Raw genomic sequence first — 23,265 nt, 5'->3', positions numbered from 1 at the left:
AGTGTTGTCAAACAGAGAGACCTAGGCGTTCAGGTACATAGTTCCTTGGAAGTTGTGTCACATATAGACAGGGTGGTTAAGAGGGTGCTTAGCGTAACTACCTTCGCCGTTGACTATAGAGGTTGGGACGTCAGGTTGAAGACATGGTGAGGCCAGCTTTGGAATAATTATGTATAGTTCTGGTTGCCCTCCTATAGGAAGGATATTATTAAACTGGAACGGGTGCAGAAAAGATTTACAAGGATGTTACCGGAACTGGAGGGGTAGGCAAGTTTGAAACTAATTTTAAGACGAGTGGAAAAGAGGCCTGAGAGGCAACTTTTTCACACAGAGGCTGGTTTGTACGTGGAATGACCTGCCAGAGGAAGTGCTAATGGTGAGCATAATTACAACATTTAAAGGACATTTGGGCAAGTACACAAATAGAAAAGGATTAGACGGATATGGGCCAAATGCAGGCGAGAGAGGCTAGTTTAGTTTGGGAAAACTGGTCAGTATGGACTGGTTGGACCAAAGGACATAGAACACTACAGCACAGTACAGGCCCTTCGGCCCTCGATGTTGCATCGACCTGTGAAACCAATCTGAATCCCATCTAACCTACACTATTCCATTATCATCCATATGTTTATCCAATGACCATTTAAATGCCCTTTAAGTTGGCAAGTCTCCTACTGTTGCAGGCAGGGCATTCCACGCCCTTACTACTCTCTGAGTAAAGAATCTACCTCTGACATCTGTCCTATATCTTTCACCCCTCAATTTAAAGCTATGTCCCCTCGTGCTAGCCGTCACCATCTGAGGAAAAAGGCTCTCACTGTCCACCCTGTCTAATCCCCTGATCATCTTCTATGTCTCTATTAAGTCGCCTCTTAACCTCTTCTCTCTAACAAAAACAGCCTCAAGTCCCTCAGCCTTTCCTCATAAGACCTTCCCTCTGTACCAGGCAACACCCTGGTAAATCTCCTCTGCACCCTTTCCAACGCTTCCACATCCTTCCTATAATGTGGCGACCAGAACTGTACACAATACTCCAAGTGCGGCCGCGTCAGAGTTTTGTACAGCTGCAACATGGCCTCATGGCTCCGAAACTCCATCCCTCTACCAATAAACCTAACACACCGCACGCCTTCTTAACAACCCTATCAACCTGGGTGGAAACTTTCAGGGATCTATGCGCATGGACACCGAGATCCCTCTGCTCATCCACACTACCAAGAATCTTACCATTAGCCCAGTACTCTGTATTCCTGTTACTCCTTCCAAAGTGAATCACCTCACACTTTTCCGCATTAAACTCCATTTGCCACCTCTCAGCCCATCTCTGCAGGTTATCTATGTCACTCTGTAACCTGCAAAATCATTCCACAATATCCACAACTCCACCGACTTTAGTGTCATCTGCAAATTTACTAACCCATCCTTCTACGCCCTCATCCAGGTCATTTACAAAAACGACAAACAGCAGTGGCTCCAAAACAGATCCTTGCGGTACACCACTAGTAACTGAACTCCAGGATGAACATTTTCCATCAACCGCCACCCTCTGTCTTCTTCCAACTAGCCAATTTCTGATCCAAACCGCTAAATCACCTTCAATCCCATTCCTCCGCATTTTGTACAATAGCCTATCGTGGGGAACCTTATCGAACGCTTTACTGAAATCCATATACACCACATCAACCGCTTTACCTTCATCCACCTGTTTGGTCACCTTCTCAAAGAACTCCATAAGGTTTGTGAGGCTCGACCTACCCTTCACAAAACTGTGTTGACCATCCCTCATCAAATTATTCCTTTCTAGATGATTATAAATCCTATCTCTTATAATCCTCTCCAACACTTTACCCACAACCAAGTAAGGCTCACTGGTCTGTGATTATCAGGGTTGTCTCTACTCCCCGTCTTGAACAAGGGACAACATTTGCTATCCTCCAATCTTCTGGCACTATTCCTGTAGACAATGGCGACATAAAGATCAAAGCCAAAGGCTCTGCAATCTCCTCCCTAGCTTCCCAGGGAATCCTAGGATACATCCCATCCAGCCCAGGGACTTATCTATTTTCACACTTTCCAGAATTGCTAACACCTTCTCCTTATGGATCTCAATCCCGTCTAGTCTAACAACCTGTATCTCAGTACTGTCCTTGACAACATTATCTTTTTCCTGTGTGAATACTGACGAAAAATATTCATTTAGTGTGTCTCTTATTTCTTTGGACTCCACGCACAACTTCCCACTACTGTCCGTGACTGGCCCTAATCTTACTCTAGTCATTCTTTTATTCCTGACATACCTATAGAAAGCTTTAGGGTTTTCCTTGATCTTACCTGCCAAAGACTTCTCATGTCCTCTCCTGGCTCCTAGCTCTCTCTTTAGATCCTTCCTGGCTAACTCTCAAGCGCCCTAACTGAGCCTTCACGCCTCATCTTTACATAAGCCTCCTTCTTCCTCTTGACAGGAGATTCAACTTCCTTAATAAACCCTCGCTCGACCACTTCCTCCCTGCCTGACAGGTACATACTTATCAAGGACACGCAGTTGCTGTTCCTTGAACAAGCTCCACATTTCAATTGTGCCCAGCCCCTGTCATTTCCTTTCCCATCCTGTGCATCCTAAATCTTGCCTAATCGCCTCATAATTGCCTTTCCCCCAGCTATAACTCTTGCCCTCCAGTATACACCTATCCCTTTCCATCGCTAAAGTAAACCTAACCAAATTGTGGTCACTATCACCAAAGTGCTCACCTACCTCCAAATCTAACACCTGGCCTGATTCATTACCCAGTACCAGATCCAATGTGGCCTCACCTCTTGTTGGCCTTATCTGCACTGTATGGCTTAACCCGCCATTCAACCCAACTGTCAATGTTGGTCTTTATGCTCCCTAAAAGTCTCTGTTCTCCCCCTCCACTGTAACCCCCATTCTAATGCCCTGTCCCTGTTCTGATCTCAGTGGGTGGCTCATACTGTACCAGTCAGATCACAGTATGAGACCTGGGTTGATGAATTACCTATGTTTTATTTCTGCTATTTGTTTATTGTGCTAGTCACCTAAAATCAAGAGACTGTCAACTAAAGAACATAAGAAAAGCAATAAATTTTTAGATTTAACTCTCAACAACAACCCTGACAGATACTCAATCCCCATGGAAGTATGCTCCTGACTCCACACGTTCGCTTAGCCTGATATCACTAACATTTGTTATCCATCCCTAGATGCCCATGAATTGAACGGCTGTCTAACTGGCCATTTGTGGGCACAATTACGAGTCAACCCCATTGCTGTGGGTCTGGAGTCACATGGAGATCAAACTGGGTAAGGATGGCCAGATTGCCTTCCCTAAAAGGAAACAGTAATCCTGATGGGATTTTTTTTATGACGACTGACTGCATGGTCATCATTAGACTAACCTTTAATACCAGATTTTATCAATTTGAATTCAAATTTCACCATCCATCATTGAGTGCCTCGAATCCACGACCACAGAGCATGCATCTAATATTGTGGATTGAGAGGCCAACAACATTGCCACTGCCTGGCCGCCCCACCTTGACTTACCCAAAGGCTTTGCTGTACAAATTGGCACATTGGTGCACATTATGTGTGCAAGGAAACTGGTCATAGCTTTTCAACTCTTTTTGTTAAATACAGAACACAACACATGAGCTCTCACATTAGGGGCTGGAGTAGACTGTTCAGCAGCACGAACCTGCTCCGTCATTCAGTACCACATCTGATTGTAATCTCAAATCCACATTCCTGTCTACCCCTGAACACCTTTCACCCTTTCCTCAACAAGAATGTATCTAACTCCACCTTGGAAATATTCAAGGGCTCTGCTTCCACACCCTTTCAGGAAGAGAGCTCTGAAACTCATCACCCACCTCCCCAACACCCCCCAGAGAAAAAAAATCTCACCTCATCTCCGTCTTAAATGAGTGACCCCTGGCTTTGAAATGGTGCCCCCCTGGTTCTAAATTCCTCAAAGGCAGAAACATTCTCTCCACATCCATCATGTCAAGTCCCCGAGAGAACTGCGGACGCTGTAAATCAGGAACAAAAACTGAAGTTGCTAGAAAAGCTCAGAGTTCTGAGGAAGGGTCACCTTCGTTAAACATTAACTCTGTTTTTTCCTTCACGGATGCTGCCAGGCCTGCTGAGCTTTTCCAGCAACTTTGTTTTTGACCCCTCAGGGTTTTACATGTTTCAGTCACACTGCCTCGTATTGTTTTAAACTCCAGTGGATACAAACCCAGTGTGTTCTACCTCTCCACCTCACACAACACTCTCACTTCAGCTAATAGCTTGGCAAACCTTCTCTCAGCTATCTCCAACACCTCTACATCTTCCCTTGTATTAAGGTAACCAGTGCCGTACACAATACTCCAGGTGTATTCCCACCAGTGCTCTGTATAACTGAAGTATAACCTCCAACTTTTCAATTCCCTGTGCGATAAATGACAACTTTCCGTGAAATTTCCTAATTACTTCCGGTTCCCGCAGACTAACCTCTTGTAATTTGTGCACGAGAACACCTAAACACCCCTGCACCTCAGAGCCCTCCGATCTGTCACTAGGTACACAATAAGCTTCCTTTTTGTTAAACTATATCTGCCAAAATGGACAATTTCATACTTTCACATCATACTTGATTTGCCGTAACATTGCCCGGTCACTGAACCTATCTGAACCTTTGTGTCCTCTTCATAAATTCACAGAGGGTGACAGACCTGAGAAGCTTCCGGAAATTTAACGGCCAATGACTGCAATTACACCATGACTGTTGACATAGCAATTTACAACAGTAAGCACTGGCAAAAACACATCACTAAAAATCATGGCAACAAGAGTGTGCATCCCACAAAATTCTTAATATAGTAATATTGTTGTACAAGAGAAGACCATTTGTGATTATTTGACAACATGTGTTGTAAAAATCTTACTGGGCTGGAGGGGGTGCCTAGCAACAGGCTCAGGCTCAATGGGGGCCTGACTGGAAGCTCACAAACTGGTTCCATGTCTGATAGGGAGAGGGAAAAAAACACAGAAAATGCTCATAAACACATTACACATTAAATTAAATCATTCCCCACACTCCGCCTGGATTCGGGAAGAGATCCAAGAGCAAAAGTCTCTCTCTTACCAAGTTTAATCTCACAGGGTCTCAGCCTTGGGTCTTCCAGGATATTTAAGCGTCTCTTCTTCCGCCAGCATCGAGCTGGGTAGGTGTACAACTGTCCCGGGGCCAATCCTACAGGAATCAGGCATACAAGCCAACTGAAGGTTAGATATTTCAGAATGAACAGGTTTCTGGTGAGCAATTAGAAAAACATGAAAACGGAGACAATGAGAGAAGTAGGCCATTTGGCCCTTCGAGCCTGCTACCCTCTTCAATATGTTTGTGGCTGATCATCTAACTCAGCCCCCTGCTCCTGCATTCTCCCCATTCTCTTTGATGGGGAAGAAAGTGTTTCCCCCAACCCCTGCCTAGGCCCCTGCCCCAGCCTCACTCCTCTTCTCCCCCACCAAACCCCTGCCCTCTCTCCCAGCCTTTCTATCGCCCCCAGCCTCACTCCCCGTCTCCCCCACCAAACCCCTGCCCTCTCTCCCAGCCTTTCTATCGCCCCCTGCCCCTCTCCCCGTCTCCCCCACCAAACCCCTGCCCTCTCTCCCAGCCCTTCTAACCCCCACAGCTACTCTCCCCATCTCCCCCACCAAACCCCTGCGCTCTCTTCCAGCCTTTCTATCGCCCCCTGCCCCTCTCCCCGTCTCCCCCACCAAACCCCTGCCCTCTCTCCCAGCCCTTCTAACCCCCACAGCTACTCTCCCCATCTCCCCCACCAAACCCCTGCGCTCTCTTCCAGCCCTTCTAACCCCGCCCAGCCCCTTTCCCTGTCTCCCCCACCAAACACCTGCGCTTTCTCCCAGCCCTTCCACACCCCCAGCCCCTCTCCCAATCTCCCACACTAAACCCCAGGCTTCTCTCCCAGCCTTTCTATCCCCGCCCAGCCCCTCTCCCCATCTCCCCCACCAAACCCCTGCCCTCTCTCCCAGCCCTTCTACCCCCACCCAGCCACTCTCCCCATCTCCCCCACCAAACCCCTGCCCTCACTCCCAGCTCTTCCACACCACCAGCCCCACTCCCCACCCCATCCCTCACCAAGCCCCTGACTCCTCTCCCAGCCCCTCTCCCCATCTCCTCCCTCCCCTTATTGCCTGCTGCCCCAGCCCCTCCATCCATCCCTATCCCCAAGGCCCTCTGACAGTGTGGCACTCCCTCAGGTGCTCACTGGAGGTTCAGTGTCACAATATCCTTACAATTGGAGGCAGAGAATTTGAAAGGTCCACAGATCATCTGAATGTAGAAATTCCCCCCCGTTATCTCCATCCAACATGTCCAGGCCCTCACAAACTGGCTCTAGGTACCCGCTCAGGGGGCAGCTACCTCTTAGTGCTGATCCTGACATGTCCCCTTCAAGAATCGTCTCTGTTTGAGTGAGACCACATCTCCTTATAAACTCTAAATCTCTGGTCCTAAACAGCCAATGAGTACAATATACTCAACACCCCCCGTCCCATGGTATTTTTTCTTTATTCATTCCTGGGATGAGGGCATTGCTGGCTAGACAGCATTTATTGGCCATCCCTAATTGCCCAGTTCAGTGTCAACCGCACAACTGTGGGTCTGGAGTCACATGTAGGCCCAAACCAGGTAAGGATGGCAGTTTCCTTCCCTGAAGGGCACCAGTGAACCAGATGGGTTTTGCCTGACAATCGACAATCATTAGATTCTTAATTCCAAATATTTTATTGAATTCAAATTCCACCACCTTCTGCGGCAGGACTCGAACCCAGGTCCGCAGAATGTTATCTGGGTCTCTGGATTAACAGCCCAGTGATAATACCACTAGACCATTGCCACCCCTCATACCAAGAAACAGCATGACAACAGAAACCGCTGTAGGTCGCTGTCTCTCTGAAGCTTCCTCATGTGTGTGGATCAAGTATTTGTTGCAGCGAGGGCCTGACTACTATAGGCTGAGGAGAGGGTCAGCGGAATTGCCGGACGGGATAATAAATGCCTGGGCTAAGAACATAAGAACCGGGACCATTCTGCCCCACCTGCTTCAGCATTTCATACTATCACTGCTAATCTCATCTCGGCCTCAACACCACTTTCCTGCCCGCTCTCCATAACCTTTCAACCCATCACTGATTCAAAAATCTGTCTGTCTGTCTCCTCTTTCAACTTGTTCAGTGTCCTAGCATCCACAGACTCACGGCCCTTCGAGAGAAGTAATTCCTCATCTCTGTCCTAAACCTCCCATCACTGACACTGCGTCAGGGAGTCCTCTCCGATACTGTGGGAGGGGGGCACTCGCCGATACTGCGGGAGGGGAGCACTCGCTGATACTGCAGGAGGGGGGCACTCGCTGATACTGTGGGAGGGGAGCACTCGCCGATACTGTGGGAAGGGAGCACTCGCCGATACTGTGGGAAGGGGGCACACGCTGATACTGCGGGAGGGGAGCACTCGCTGATCCTGCAGGAGGGGGGCACTCGCTGATACTGCAGGAGGGGAGCACTCGCTGATCCTGCAGGAGGGGAGCACTCGCTGATCCTGCAGGAGGGGGGCACTCGCTGATCCTGCAGGAGGGGGGCACTCGCTGATACTGCAGGAGGGGACCACTCGCTGATACTGCGGGAGGGGGGCACTCCCTGATACTGCGGCAGGGGAGCGCTCGCTGACACTGTGGGAGTGGGGCGCTCGCTGACAATGCGGGAGGTGAGCACTCGCTGATACTGCGGGAGGGGAGCGTTCGCTGACACTGCGGGAGGGGGGCACTTGCTGACATTGCGGGGAGGGGGGGGGCGCTCGCTGATAGTGTGCGAGAGGGGCGCTCGCTGACACTGCGGGAGGGGAGTACTCACTGTTACTGCGGGAGGGGAGCACTCGCTAATACTGCGGGAGGGGAGCGCTCGCTGATACTGCAGGAGGGGGAGCGCTCGCTGACACTGCAGGAGGGGGGCACTCACTGTTACTGCGGGAGGGGAGCACGCGCTGATACTGCGGGAGGGGGGCACGCGCTGATACTGCGGGAGGGGGGCACTCGCTAATACGGTGGGAGGGGAGCACTCGCTGATACTGCGGGAGGGGAGCAATCGCTGACACTGCGCGAGGGGAGTCCTCACTGGTACAACAGAATGGGATTCCTCAAGACTGTGGGAGGGGAGAACCCGCTGATACTGCAGGAGGGGAGCATGCGCTGACAATCCGGGTAGCGTGGGACACTCGCTGACACTGCGGGAGGGGGTCACACGCTGACAGTGCGGGAGGGGAGCGCTCGCTGACACTGCGGGAGGGGAGCGCTCGCTGACACTGCGGGAGGGGAGCGCTCGCTGACATTGCGGGAGCAGGGGCACTCGCTGACATTGCGGGAGGGGCCGCTCGCTGACACTGCGGGAGGGGAGCGCTCGCTGACATTGCGGGAGCAGGGGCACTCGCTGACATTGCGGGAGGGGCCGCTCGCTGACACTGCGGGAGGGGAGCGCTCGCTGACACTGTGGGAGGGGTGTCCTCATTGATACAGCAGGAGGGGAGTCCTCGCAGACACTGCGGGAGGGGAGCACTCGCTGATACTGCGGGAGGGCAGCACTCGCTGATACTGCGGGAGGGGAGCAATCGTTGATACTGCGGGAGGGGAGCAATCGTTGATACTGCGGGAGGGGAGTCCTCACTAGTACGACAGGATGGGATTCCTCAATAATGTGGGAGGGGAGAACCCGCTGATACTGCAGGAGGGGAGCATGCGCTGACAATGCCGGGGGGGGACACTCGCTGACACTGCGGGAGGGCGTCACACGCTGACAGTGCGGGAGGGGAGCGCTCGCTGACACTGCGGGAGGGGAGCGCTCGCTGACACAGCGGGAGGGTAGCACTCGCTGACACTGCGGGAGGGGAGCGCTCCCTGACACTGTGGGAGGGGAGCACGCGCTGACAATGTGGGAGGAGGTCACACGCTGACACTGCGGGAGGGGGGCGCTCGCTGACACTGCGGGAGGGGAGCACTCGCTGTTACTGAGGGAGGGGGGCACTCCTTGATACTGCGGCAAGGGAGTGCTCGCTGACACTGTGGGAGCGGGGCGCTCGCTGACACTGCGGGAGGGGGGCGCTCGCTGACACTGCGGGAGGGGAGCACTGGCTGACACTGCGGGAGGGGATAGCTCGCTGACTCTGCGGGCGGGGGGGGCGCTCGCTGAAACTGCGGGAGGGGAGCACTCCCTGATACTGCCGCGGGGAGCGCTCCCTGACACTGCGGGAGTGGGGCGCTCGCTGACACTGCGGGAGGGGAGAGCTCGCTGACACTGCGGGCGGGGGGGCCCTCGATGATACTGCAGGAGGGGAGCACTCGCTGATCCTGCAGGAGGGGGGCACTCGCTGATACTGCGGGAGGGGAGCATTTGCTGATACAGTGGGAGGGGAGCGTTCGCTGACACTGCTGGAGGGGAGCGTTCGCTGACATTGCGGGAGGGGGGGCGCTCGCTGACACTGCGGGAGGGGGGGCGCTCGCTGAAACTGCGGGAGGGGAGCACTCCCTGATACTGCCGCGGGGAGCGCTCCCTGACACTGCGGGAGTGGGGCGCTCGCTGACACTGCGGGAGGGGAGAGCTCGCTGACACTGCGGGCGGGGGGGCCCTCGATGATACTGCAGGAGGGGAGCACTCGCTGATCCTGCAGGAGGGGGGCACTCGCTGATACTGCGGGAGGGGAGCATTTGCTGATACAGTGGGAGGGGAGCGTTCGCTGACACTGCTGGAGGGGAGCGTTCGCTGACATTGCGGGAGGGGGGGCGCTCGCTGACACTGCGGGAGGGGGGGCGCTCGCTGACACTGCGGGAGGGGAGCACTCGCTGACACTGTGGGAGGGGAGTGCTCGCTGACACTGTGGGAGGGGAGCACTTGCTGATACCGCGGGAGGGGAGCGCTCGCTGACAGTGCGGGAGGGGAGCGCTCGCTGACACTGCGAGAGGGGGGCACACGCTGACAGTGCGGGAGGGGAGCGCTCGCTGACACAGCGGGAGGGGAGCGTTCGCTGACACTGCTGGAGGGGAGCGTTCATTGACATTGCGGGAGGGGGGGCGCTCGCTGACACTGCGGGAGGGGGGGCACTCGCTGACACTGCTGGAGGGGAGCACTCGCTGACATTGTGGGAGGGGAGTGCTCGCTGACACTGTGGGAGGGGAGCACTTGCTGATACCGCGGGAGGGGAGCGCTCGCTGACACTGCGGGAGGGGAGCATTTGCTGATACAGTGGGAGGGGAGCACTCGCTGATCCTGCAGGAGGGGGGCACTCGCTGATACTGCCGGAGGGGAGCACTCGCTGATCCTGCAGGAGGGGAGCATTCGCTGATACTGCAGGAGGGGAGCACTCGCTGATCCTGCAGGAGGGGAGCACTCGCTGATACTGCCGGAGGGGAGCACTCGCTGATACTGCGGGAGGGCAGCACTCGCTGATACTGCGGGAGGGGACCAATCGTTGATACTGCGGGAGGGGAGTCCTCACTAGTACGACAGGATGGGATTCCTCAATAATGTGGGAAGTGAGAACCCGCTGATACTGGAGGAGGGGAGGATGCGCTGACAATGCGGGGGGGGGACACTCGCTGACACTGCGGGAGGGGGTCACACGCTGACAGTGCGGGAGGGGAGCGCTTGCTGACACAGCGGGAGGGGAGCGCTCGCTGACACTGCGGGAGGGGAGCGCTCGCTGATATTGCCGGAGGGGAGCACTCGCTGATACTGCAGGAGGGGAGCACTCGCTGATCCTGCAGGAGCGGAGCACTCGCTGATACTGCCGGAGGGGAGCACTCGCTGATACTGCCGGAGGGGAGCACTCGCTGATACTGCAGGAGGGGAGCACTCGCTGATTCTGCAGGAGGGGGGGCACTCGCTGATACTGCGGGAGGGGAGCATTTGCTGATACTGCGTGAGGGGAGCACTCGCTGACCCTGCAGGAGGGGAGCATTTGCTGATACTGCGGGAGGGGAGCATTTGCTGATACTGCGGGAGGGGAGTCCTCGCAGACACTGCGGGAGGGGGGCACAGGATGACACTGCAGGAGGGGGGCACTCGCTGACACTGCGGGAGGGGTCGCTCGTGGAACTGCGGGAGGGGGGCCCTCCCTGACACTGCGGGAGGGGAGCGCTCGCTGATACTGCGTGAGGGGAGCGCTCGCTGTCACTGCCGGAGGGGAGCGCGCGCTGATACTGCGTCAGGGGAGCGCTCGCTGACACTGCGGGAGGGGGGCACTCGCTGATACTGCGCGAGTGGGGCGCTCGCTGACACTGCGGGAGGGGAGCAATCGCTAATACTGCGGGAGGGGAGCAATCGCTGATACTGCGGGAAGGGAGTCCTCACTGGTACAACAGGATGGGATTCCTCAATACTGTGGGAGGGGAGAACCCGCTGATACTGCAGGAGGGGAGCATGCGCTTACAATCCGGGGCGGGGGGACACTCGCTGACACTGCGAGAGGGGTCACACGCTGACAGTGCGGGAGGGGAGCGCTCGCTGACACTGCGGGAGGGCTGCACTCGCTGACACTGCAGGAGGTGAGCACTTGCTGACATTGCGGGAGGGGAGTGCTCGCTGACACTGTGGGAGGGGAGCACTTGCTGATACCGCGGGAGGGGAGCGCTCGCTGACACTGCGGGAGGGCTGCACTCGCTGACACTGCAGGAGGGGAGCACTCGCTGACATTGCGGGAGGGGAGTGCTCGCTGACACTGTGGGAGGGGAGTGCTCGCTGACACTGTGGGAGGGGAGCACTTGCTGATACTGCGGGAGGGGAGCGCTCGCTGACACTGCGCGAGGTGGGTGTTCGCTGAAACTGCGGGCGGGGGCACTCGCTGATACTGTGGGAGGGGAGCACTCGCTGACACTGCGGGAGGGGGGCACACGCTGACACTGCGGGAGGGGAGCGCTCGCTGACACAGCGGGAGGGGAGCATTCGGTGAAACTGTGTGAGGGGGGCGCTCGCTGACATTGCCGGGGGGCGCTCGCTGACACTGCGGGAGGGGGGCACTCGCTGACACTGCGGGAGGGGGGCACACGCTGACAGTGCGGGAGGGGAGCGCTCGCTGACACAGCGGGAGGGGAGCGTTCGCTGACACTGCTGGAGGAGAGCGTTCGCTGACATTGCGGGAGGGGAGTGCTCGCTGACACTGTGGGAGGGGAGCAATCGTTGATACTGCGGGAGGGGAGTCCTCACTGGTACGACAGGATGGGATTCCTCAATACTGTGGGAGGGGAGAACCCGCTGATACTGCAGGAGGGGAGCACTCGCTGATACTGCGGGAGGGCAGCACTCGCTGATACTGCGGGAGGGGAGCAATCGCTGATACTGCGGGAGGGGAGTCCTCACTAGTACGACAGGATGGGATTCCTCAATAATGTGGGAGGGGAGAACCCGCTGATACTGCAGGAGGGGAGCATGCGCTGACAATGCCGGGGGGGGACACTCGCTGACACTGCGGGAGGGGGTCACACGCTGACAGTGCGGAAGGGGAGCGCTCGCTGACACTGCGGGAGGGGAGCGCTCGCTGACACTGCGGGAGGGGAGCGCTCGCTGACACAGCGGGAGGGTAGCACTCGCTGACACTGCGGGAGGGGAGCGCTCGCTGACACTGCGGGAGGGTAGCACTCGCTGACACTGCGGCAGGGGAGCGCTCCCTGACACTGCGGGAGGGGAGCACGCGCTGACAATGCGGGAGGAGGTCACACGCTGACACTGCGGGAGGGGGGCGCTCGCTGACACTGCGGGAGGGGAGCACTCGCTGTTACTGAGGGAGGGGGGCACTCCCTGATACTGCGGCAAGGGAGTGCTCGCTGACACTGTGGGAGCGGGGCGCTCGCTGACACTGCGGGAGGGGGGCGCTCGCTGACACTGCGGGAGGGGAGCACTGGCTGACACTGCGGGAGGGGAGCACTGGCTGACACTGCGGGAGGGGATAGCTCGCTGACTCTGCGGGCGGGGGGGGCGCTCGCTGAAACTGCGGGAGGGGAGCACTCCCTGATACTGCCGCGGGGAGCGCTCCCTGACACTGCGGGAGTGGGGCGCTCGCTGACACTGCGGGAGGGGAGAGCTCGCTGACACTGCGGGCGGGGGGGCCCTCGATGATACTGCAGGAGGGGAGCACTCGCTGATCCTGCAGGAGGGGGGCACTCGCTGATACTGCGGGAGGGGAGCATTTGCTGATACCGCGGGAGGGAAGCGCTCGCTGACACTGCGGGAGGGGAGCATTTGCTGATACAGTGGGAGGGGAGCACTCGCTGATCCTGCAGGAGGGGGGCACTCGCTGATACTGCAGGAGGGGAGCACTCGCTGATCCTGCAGGAGGGGAGCACTCGCTGATCCTGCAGGAGGGGAGCACTCGCTGATACTGCCGGAGGGGAGCACTCGCTGATACTGCGGGAGGGCAGCACTCGCTGATACTGCGGGAGGGGAGCAATCGTTGATACTGCGGGAGGGGAGTCCTCACTAGTACGACAGGATGGGATTCCTCAATAATGTGGGAAGGGAGAACCCGCTGATCCTGCAGGAGGGGAGCACTCGCTGATACTGCCGGAGGGGAGCACTCGCTGATACTGCGGGAGGGCAGCACTCGCTGATACTGCGGGAGGGGAGCAATCGTTGATACTGCGGGAGGGGAGTCCTCACTAGTACGACAGGATGGGATTCCTCAATAATGTGGGAGGGGAGAACCCGCTGATACTGCAGGAGGGGAGCATGCGCTGACAATGCCAGGGGGGGACACTCGCTGACACTGCGGGAGGGCGTCACACGCTGACAGTGCGGGAGGGGAGCGCTCGCTGACACTGCGGGAGGGGAGCGCTCGCTGACACTGCGGGAGGGGAGCACGCGCTGACAATGTGGGAGGAGGTCACACGCTGACACTGCGGGAGGGGGGCGCTCGCTGACACTGCGGGAGGGGAGCACTCACTGTTACTGAGGGAGGGGGGCACTCCCTGATACTGCGGCAAGGGAGTGCTCGCTGACACTGTGGGAGCGGGGCGCTCGCTGACACTGCGGGAGGGGGGCGCTCGCTGACACTGCGGGAGGGGAGCACTGGCTGACACTGCGGGAGGGGATAGCTCGCTGACTCTGCGGGCGGGGGGGGGCGCTCGCTGAAACTGCGGGAGGGGAGCACTCCCTGATACTGCCGCGGGGAGCACTCCCTGACACTGCGGGAGTGGGGCGCTCGCTGACACTGCGGGAGGGGAGAGCTCGCTGACACTGCGGGCGGGGGGGCCCTCGATGATACTGCAGGAGGGGAGCACTCGCTGATCCTGCAGGAGGGGGGCACTTGCTGATACTGCGGGAGGGGAGCATTTGCTGATACAGTGGGAGGGGAGCGTTCGCTGACACTGCTGGAGGGGAGCGTTCGCTGACATTGCGGGAGGGGGGGCGCTCGCTGACACTGCGGGAGGGGGGGCACTCGCTGACACTGCTGGAGGGGAGCACTCGCTGACATTGTGGGAGGGGAGTGCTCGCTGACACTGTGGGAGGGGAGCACTTGCTGATACCGCGGGAGGGGAGCGCTCGCTGACACTGCGGGAGGGGAGCGCTCGCTGACACTGCGGGAGGGGGGCACACGCTGACAGTGCGGGAGGGGAGCGCTCGCTGACACAGCGGGAGGGGAGCGTTCGCTGACACTGCTGGAGGGGAGCGTTCGCTGACATTGCGGGAGGGGAGTGCTCGCTGACACTGTGGGAGGGGAGCACTTGCTGATACCGCGGGAGGGGAGCGCTCGCTGACACTGTGGGAGGGGAGCGTTCGCTGACATTGCGGGAGGGCTGCACTCGCTGACACTGTGGGAGGGGAGCACTTGCTGATACCGCGGGAGGGGAGCGCTCGCTGACACTGTGGGAGGGGAGCACTTGCTGATACCGCGGGAGGGGAGCGCTCGCTGACACTGCGGGAGGGCTGCACTCGCTGACACTGCAGGAGGGGAGCACTCGCTGACACTGCGGGAGGGGGGCACTCGCCGACACTGCAGGAGGGGAGCACTCGCTGACATTGCGGGAGGGGAGTGCTCGCTGACACTGTGGGAGGGGAGTGCTCGCTGCCACTGTGGGAGGGGAGCACTTGCTGATACTGCGGGAGGGGAGCGCTCGCTGACACTGCGCGAGGTGGGTGTTCGCTAAAACTGCGGGCGGGGGCACTCGCTGATACTGTGGGAGGGGAGCACTTGCTGACACTGCGGGAGGGGGGTGTTCGCTGACACTGTGTGAGGGGGGCACTCGCTGACATTGCGGGGGGACACTCGCTGACACTGCGGGGGGGGTCCTCGCTGATACTGCGAGAGGGAAGCAATCGCTGATACTGCGGGAGGGGAGCACTCGCTGATACTGCGGGAGGGGAGTCCTCGCTAGTACGACAGGATGGGATTCCTCAATAATGTGGGAGGGGAGAACCCGCTGATACTGCAGGAGGGGAGCATGCGCTGACAATGCCGGGGGGGGACACTCGCTGACACTGCGGGAGGGCGTCACACGCTGACAGTGCGGGAGGGGAGCGCTCGCTGACACTGCGGGAGGGGAGCGCTCGCTGACACAGCGGGAGGGTAGCACTCGCTGACACTGCGGGAGGGGAGCGCTCGCTGACATTGCGGCAGGGGAGCGCTCCCTGACACTGTGGGAGGGGAGCACGCGCTGACAATGTGGGAGGAGGTCACACGCTGACACTGCGGGAGGGGGGCGCTCGCTGACACTGCGGGAGGGGAGCACTCGCTGTTACTGAGGGAGGGGGGCACTCCTTGATACTGCGGCAAGGGAGTGCTCGCTGACACTGTGGGAGCGGGGCGCTCGCTGACACTGCGGGAGGGGGGTGCTCGCTGACACTGCGGGAGGGGGGCGCTCGCTGACACTGCTGGAGGGGAGCACTGGCTGACACTGCGGGAGGGGATAGCTCGCTGACTCTGCGGGCGGGGGGGGCGCTCGCTGAAACTGCGGGAGGGGAGCACTCCCTGATACTGCCGCGGGGAGCGCTCCCTGACACTGCGGGAGTGGGGCGCTCGCTGACACTGCGGGAGGGGAGAGCTCGCTGACACTGCGGGCGGGGGGGCCCTCGATGATACTGCAGGAGGGGAGCACTCGCTGATCCTGCAGGAGGGGGGCACTCGCTGATACTGCGGGAGGGGAGCATTTGCTGATACAGTGGGAGGGGAGCGTTCGCTGACACTGCTGGAGGGGAGCGTTCGCTGACATTGCGGGAGGGGGGGCGCTCGCTGACACTGCGGGAGGGGGGGCACTCGCTGACACTGCGGGAGGGGAGCACTCGCTGACACTGTGGGAGGGGAGTGCTCGCTGACACTGTGGGAGGGGAGCACTTGCTGATACCGCGGGAGGGGAGCGCTCGCTGACAGTGCGGGAGGGGAGCGCTCGCTGACACTGCGGGAGGGGAGCGCTCGCTGACACTGCGAGAGGGGGGCACACGCTGACAGTGCGGGAGGGGAGCGCTCGCTGACACAGCGGGAGGGGAGCGTTCGCTGACACTGCTGGAGGGGAGCGTTCATTGACATTGCGGGAGGGGGGGCGCTCGCTGACACTGCGGGAGGGGGGGCACTCGCTGACACTGCTGGAGGGGAGCACTCGCTGACATTGTGGGAGGGGAGTGCTCGCTGACACTGTGGGAGGGGAGCACTTGCTGATACCGCGGGAGGGGAGCGCTCGCTGACACTGCGGGAGGGGAGCATTTGCTGATACAGTGGGAGGGGAGCACTCGCTGATCCTGCAGGAGGGGAGCACTCGCTGATCCTGCAGGAGGGGGGCACTCGCTGATACTGCAGGAGGGGAGCACTCGCTGATCCTGCAGGAGGGGAGCATTCGCTGATACTGCAGGAGGGGAGCACTCGCTGATCCTGCAGGAGGGGAGCACTCGCTGATACTGCCGGAGGGGAGCACTCGCTGATACTGCGGGAGGGCAGCACTCGCTGATACTGCGGGAGGGGACCAATCGTTGATACTGCGGGAGGGGAGTCCTCACTAGTACGACAGGATGGGATTCCTCAATAATGTGGGAAGGGAGAACCCGCTGATACTGGAGGAGGGGAGGATGCGCTGACAATGCGGGGGGGGGGACACTCGCTGACACTGCGGGAGGGGGTCACACGCTGACAGTGCGGGAGGGGAGCGCTTGCTGACACAGCGGGAGGGGAGCGCTCGCTGACACTGCGGGAGGGGAGCGCTCGCTGATATTGCCGGAGGGGAGCACTCGCTGATACTGCAGGAGGGGAGCACTCGCTGATCCTGCAGGAGCGGAGCACTCGCTGATACTGCCGGAGGGGAGCACTCGCTGATACTGCCGGAGGGGAGCACTCGCTGATACTGCAGGAGGGGAGCACTCGCTGATTCTGCAGGAGTGGGGGGCACTCGCTGATACTGCGGGAGGGGAGCATTTGCTGATACTGCGTGAGGGGAGCACTCGCTGACCCTGCAGGAGGGGAGCATTTGCTGATACTGCGGGAGGGGAGCATTTGCTGATACTGCGGGAGGGGAGTCCTCGCAGACACTGCGGGAGGGGGGCACAGGATGACACTGCAGGAGGGGGGCACTCGCTGACACTGCGGGAGGGGTCGCTCGTGGAACTGCGGGAGGGGGGCCCTCCCTGACACTGCGGGAGGGGAGCGCTCGCTGATACTGCGTGAGGGGAGCGCTCGCTGTCACTGCCGGAGGGGAGCGCGCGCTGATACTGCGTCAGGGGAGCGCTCGCTGACACTGCGGGAGGGGGGCACTCGCTGATACTGCGCGAGTGGGGCGCTCGCTGACACTGCGGGAGGGGAGCAATCGCTAATACTGCGGGAGGGGAGCAATCGCTGATACTGCGGGAAGGGAGTCCTCACTGGTACAACAGGATGGGATTCCTCAATACTGTGGGTGGGGAGAACCCGCTGATACTGCAGGAGGGGAGCATGCGCTTACAATCCGGGGCGGGGGGACACTCGCTGACACTGCGAGAGGGGTCACACGCTGACAGTGCGGGAGGGGAGCGCTCGCTGACACTGCGGGAGGGCTGCACTCGCTGACACTGCAGGAGGTGAGCACTTGCTGACATTGCGGGAGGGGAGTGCTCGCTGACACTGTGGGAGGGGAGCACTTGCTGATACCGCGGGAGGGGAGCGCTCGCTGACACTGCGGGAGGGCTGCACTCGCTGACACTGCAGGAGGGGAGCACTCGCTGACATTGCGGGAGGGGAGTGCTCGCTGACACTGTGGGAGGGGAGTGCTCGCTGACACTGTGGGAGGGGAGCACTTGCTGATACTGCGGGAGGGGAGCGCTCGCTGACACTGCGCGAGGTGGGTGTTCGCTGAAACTGCGGGCGGGGGCACTCGCTGATACTGTGGGAGGGGAGCACTTGCTGACACTGCGGGAGGGGGGCACACGCTGACACTGCGGGAGGGGAGCGCTCGCTGACACAGCGGGAGGGGAGCATTCGGTGAAACTGTGTGAGGGGGGCGCTCGCTGACATTGCCGTGGGGCGCTCGCTGACACTGCGGGAGGGGGGCACTCGCTGACACTGCGGGGGGGGGCACTCGCTGATACTGTGGGAGGGAAGCAATCGCTGATACTGCGGGAGGGAAGCAATCGCTGATACTGCAGGAGGGGAGCACTCGCTGATACTGCGGGAGGGGAGCAATCGTTGATACTGCGGGAGGGGGCTCCTCACTGGTACGACAGGATGGGATTCCTCAATAATGTGGGAGGGGAGAACCCGCTGATACTGCAGGAGGGGAGCACTCGCTGATACTGCGGGAGGGCAGCACTCGCTGATACTGCGGGAGGGGAGCAATCGTTGATACTGCGGGAGGGGAGCAATCGCTGATCCTGCAGGAGGGGGGCACTCGCTGACACTGCGGGAGGGGAGCATTTGCTGATACAGTGGGAGGGGAGCACTCGCTGATCCTGCAGGAGGGGGGCACTCGCTGATACTGCAGGAGGGGAGCACTCGCTGATCCTGCAGGAGGGGAGCACTCGCTGATACTGCCGGAGGGGAGCACTCGCTGATACTGCGGGAGGGCAGCACTCGCTGATACTGCGGGAGGGGAGCACTCGCTGATCCTGCAGGAGGGGAGCACTCGCTGATACTGCCGGAGGGGAGCACTCGCTGATACTGCGGGAGGGCAGCACTCGCTGATACTGCGGGAGGGGAGCAATCGTTGATACTGCGGGAGGGGAGTCCTCACTAGTACGACAGGATGGGATTCCTCAATAATGTGGGAGGGGAGAACCCGCTGATACTGGAGGAGGGGAGGATGCGCTGACAATGCGGGGGGGGACACTCGCTGACACTGCGGGAGGGGGTCACACGCTGACAGTGCGGGAGGGGAGCGCTCGCTGACACTGCGGGAGGGGAGCGCTCGCTGACACTGCCGGAGGGGAGCACTCGCTGATACTGCAGGAGGGGAGCACTCGCTGATCCTGCAGGAGCGGAGCACTCGCTGATACTGCCGGAGGGGAGCACTCGCTGATACTGCAGGAGGGGAGCACTCGCTGATTCTGCAGGAGGGGGGCACTCGCTGATACTGCGGGAGGGGAGCATTTGCTGATACTGCGGGAGGGGAGCACTCGCTGATACTGCGGGAGGGGAGCATTTGCTGATACTGCGGGAGGGGAGCATTTGCTGATACTGCGGGAGGGGAGCACTCGCTGACCCTGCAGGAGGGGAGCATTTGCTGATACTGCGGGAGGGGAGCATTTGCTGATACTGCGGGAGGGGAGTCCTCGCAGACACTGCGGGAGGGGGGCACAGGATGACACTGCAGGAGGGGGGCACTCGCTGACACTGCGGGAGGGGTCGCTCGTGGAACTGCGGGAGGGGGGCCCTCCCTGACACTGCGGGAGGGGAGCGCTCGCTGATACTGCGTGAGGGGAGCGCTCGCTGTCACTGCCGGAGGGGAGCGCGCGCTGATACTGCGTCAGGGGAGTGCTCGCTGACACTGCGGGATGGGGGCACTCGCTGATACTGCGCGAGTGGGGCGCTCGCTGACACTGCGGGAGGGGAGCAATCGCTAATACTGCGGGAGGGGAGCAATCGCTGATACTGCGGGAAGGGAGTCCTCACTGGTACAACAGGATGGGATTCCTCAATACTGTGGGTGGGGAGAACCCGCTGATACTGCAGGAGGGGAGCATGCGCTTACAATCTGGGGCGGGGGGACACTCGCTGACACTGCGAGAGGGGGTCACACGCTGACAGTGCGGGAGGGGAGCGCTCGCTGACACTGCGGGAGGGCTGCACTCGCTGACACTGCAGGAGGGGAGCACTTGCTGACATTGCGGGAGGGGATTGCTCGCTGACACTGTGGGAGGGGAGCACTTGCTGATACCGCGGGAGGGGAGCGCTCGCTGACACTGCGGGAGGGCTGCACTCGCTGACACTGCAGGAGGGGAGCACTCGCTGACATTGCGGGAGGGCAGTGCTCGCTGACACTGTGGGAGGGGAGTGCTCGCTGACACTGTGGGAGGGGAGCACTTGCTGATACTGCGGGAGGGGAGCGCTCGCTGACACTGCGCGAGGTGGGTGTTCGCTGAAACTGCGGGCGGGGGCACTCGCTGATACTGTGGGAGGGGAGCACTTGCTGACACTGCGGGAGGGGGGTGTTCGCTGACACTGCGGGAGGGGGTCACACGCTGACAGTGCGGGAGGGGAGCGCTCGCTGACACTGCGGGAGTGGAGCACGCGCTGACAATGTGGGAGGAGGTCACACGCTGACACTGCGGGAGGGGGGCACTCGCTGACACTGCGGGAGGGGAGCACTCGCTGTTACTGAGGGAGGGGGGCACTCCCTGATACTGCGGCAAGGGAGTGCTCGCTGACACTGTGGGAGCGGGGCGCTCGCTGACACTGCGGGAGGGGGGCGCTCGCTGACACTGCGGGAGGGGAGCACTGGCTGACACTGCGGGAGGGGATAGCTCGCTGACTCTGCGGGCGGGGGGGGTGGCGCTCGCTGAAACTGCGGGAGGGGAGCACTCCCTGATACTGCCGCGGGGAGCACTCCCTGACACTGCGGGAGTGGGGCGCTCGCTGACACTGCGGGAGGGGAGAGCTCGCTGACACTGCGGGCGGGGGGGGCCTCGATGATACTGCAGGAGGGGAGCACTCGCTGATCCTGCAGGAGGGGGGCACTCGCTGATACTGCGGGAGGGGAGCATTTGCTGATACAGTGGGAGGGGAGCGTTCGCTGACACTGCTGGAGGGGAGCGTTCGCTGACATTGCGGGAGGGGGGGCGCTCGCTGACACTGCGGGAGGGGGGGCACTCGCTGACACTGCGGGAGGGGAGCACTCGCTGACATTGTGGGAGGGGAGTGCTCGCTGACACTGTGGGAGGGGAGCACTTGCTGATACCGCGGGAGGGGAACGCTCGCTGACAGTGCGGGAGGGGAGCGCTCGCTGACACTGCGGGAGGGGGGCACACGCTGACAGTGCGGGAGGGGAGCGCTCGCTGACACAGCGGGAGGGGAGCGTTCGCTGACACTGCTGGAGGGGAGCGTTCGCTGACATTGTGGGAGGGGAGTGCTCGCTGACACTGTGGGAGGGGAGCACTTGCTGATACCGCGGGAGGGGAGCGCTCGCTGACACTGCGGGAGGGCTGCACTCGCTGACACTGCAGGAGGGGAGCATGCGCTTACAATCTGGGGCGGGGGGACACTCGCTGACACTGCGAGAGGGGGTCACACGCTGACAGTGCGGGAGGGGAGCGCTCACTGACACTGCGGGAGGGCTGCACTCGCTGACACTGCAGGAGGGGAGCACTTGCTGACATTGCGGGAGGGGAGTGCTCGCTGACACTGTGGGAGGGGAGCACTTGCTGATACCGCGGGAGGGGAGCGCTCGCTGACACTGCGGCAGGGCTGCACTCGCTGACACTGCGGGAGGGGAGCACTCGCTGACATTGCGGGAGGGGAGTGCTCGCTGACACTGTGGGAGGGGAGTGCTCGCTGACACTGTGGGAGGGGAGTGCTCGCTGACACTGTGGGAGGGGAGCACTTGCTGATACTGCGGGAGGGGAGCGCTCGCTGACACTGCGCGAGGTGGGTGTTCGCTGAAACTGCGGGCGGGGGCACTCGCTGATACTGTGGGAGGGGAGCACTTGCTGACACTGCGGGAGGGGGGTGTTCGCTGACACTGCGGGAGGGGGGCACACGCTGACACTGCGGGAGGGGAGCGCTCGCTGACACAGCGGGAGGGGAGCGTTCGGTGACACTGTGTGAGGGGGGCGCTCGCTGACATTGCCGGGGGGCGCTCGCTGACACTGCGGGAGGGGGGCACTCGCTGACACTGCGGGGGGGGGGCACTCGCTGATACTGTGGGAGGGAAGCAATCGCTGATACTGCGGGAGGGAAGCAATCGCTGATACTGCGGGAGGGGAGCAATCGTTGATACTGCGGGAGGGGAGTCCTCACTGGTACGACAGGATGGGATTCCTCAATAATGTGGGAGGGGAGAACCCGCTGATACTGGAGGAGGGGAGCACTCGCTGATACTGCAGGAGGGCAGCACTCGCTGATACTGCGGGAGGGGAGCAATCGTTGATACTGCGGGAGGGGAGTCCTCACTAGTACGACAGGATGGGATTCCTCAATAATGTGGGAGGGGAGAACCCGCTGATACTGCAGGAGGGGAGCATGCGCTGACAATGCCGGGGGGGGACACTCGCTGACACTGCGGGAGGGCGTCACACGCTGACAGTGCGGGAGGGGAGTGCTCGCTGACACTGCGGCAGGGGAGCGCTCGCTGACACTGCGGGAGGGGAGCGCTCGCTGACACTGCGGCAGGGGAGCGCTCGCTGACACTGCGGCAGGGGAGCGCTCGCTGACACTGCGGGAGGGGGGTGTTCGCTGACACTGCGGGAGGGGAGCGCTCGCTGACACTGCGGCAGGGGAGCGCTCCCTGACACTGTGGGAGGGGAGCACGCGCTGACAATGTGGGAGGAGGTCACACGCTGACACTGCGGGAGGGGGGCGCTCGCTGACACTGCGGGAGGGGAGCACTCACTGTTACTGAGGGAGGGGGGCACTCCCTGATACTGCGGCAAGGGAGTGCTCGCTGACACTGTGGGAGCGGGGCGCTCGCTGACACTGCGGGAGGGGGGCGCTCGCTGACACTGCGGGAGGGGAGCACTGGCTGACACTGCGGGAGGGGATAGCTCGCTGACTCTGCGGGCGGGGGGGGGCGCTCGCTGAAACTGCGGGAGGGGAG

The 23,265-nt window shown here is 60.4% G+C and overlaps 1 protein-coding gene across 3 annotated transcripts in view; it reads right to left on the bottom strand.

Annotated features, from left to right (window-relative positions):
- Positions 1–23,265, bottom strand: part of dpf1 (double PHD fingers 1) — a 127,142-nt gene that overhangs the window by 68,901 nt on the left and 34,976 nt on the right. For all 3 annotated transcript variants that reach the window (XM_048522543.2, XM_059640954.1, XM_048522544.2), the window contains exon 3: positions 5,148–5,255. In XM_048522543.2, coding sequence (XP_048378500.1) covers positions 5,148–5,255 — 108 coding nt within the window. The remainder of the gene's footprint in view (positions 1–5,147; positions 5,256–23,265) is intronic.

The sequence above is a fragment of the Stegostoma tigrinum genome, chromosome 39 (genome assembly GCF_030684315.1).
Source record: "Stegostoma tigrinum isolate sSteTig4 chromosome 39, sSteTig4.hap1, whole genome shotgun sequence".
In the NCBI taxonomy this organism is placed as follows: Eukaryota; Metazoa; Chordata; class Chondrichthyes; order Orectolobiformes; family Stegostomatidae; genus Stegostoma; species Stegostoma tigrinum.
Note: the sequence above shows the minus strand (reverse complement) of the source record. Positions and strands in the feature narration are given on the sequence as shown.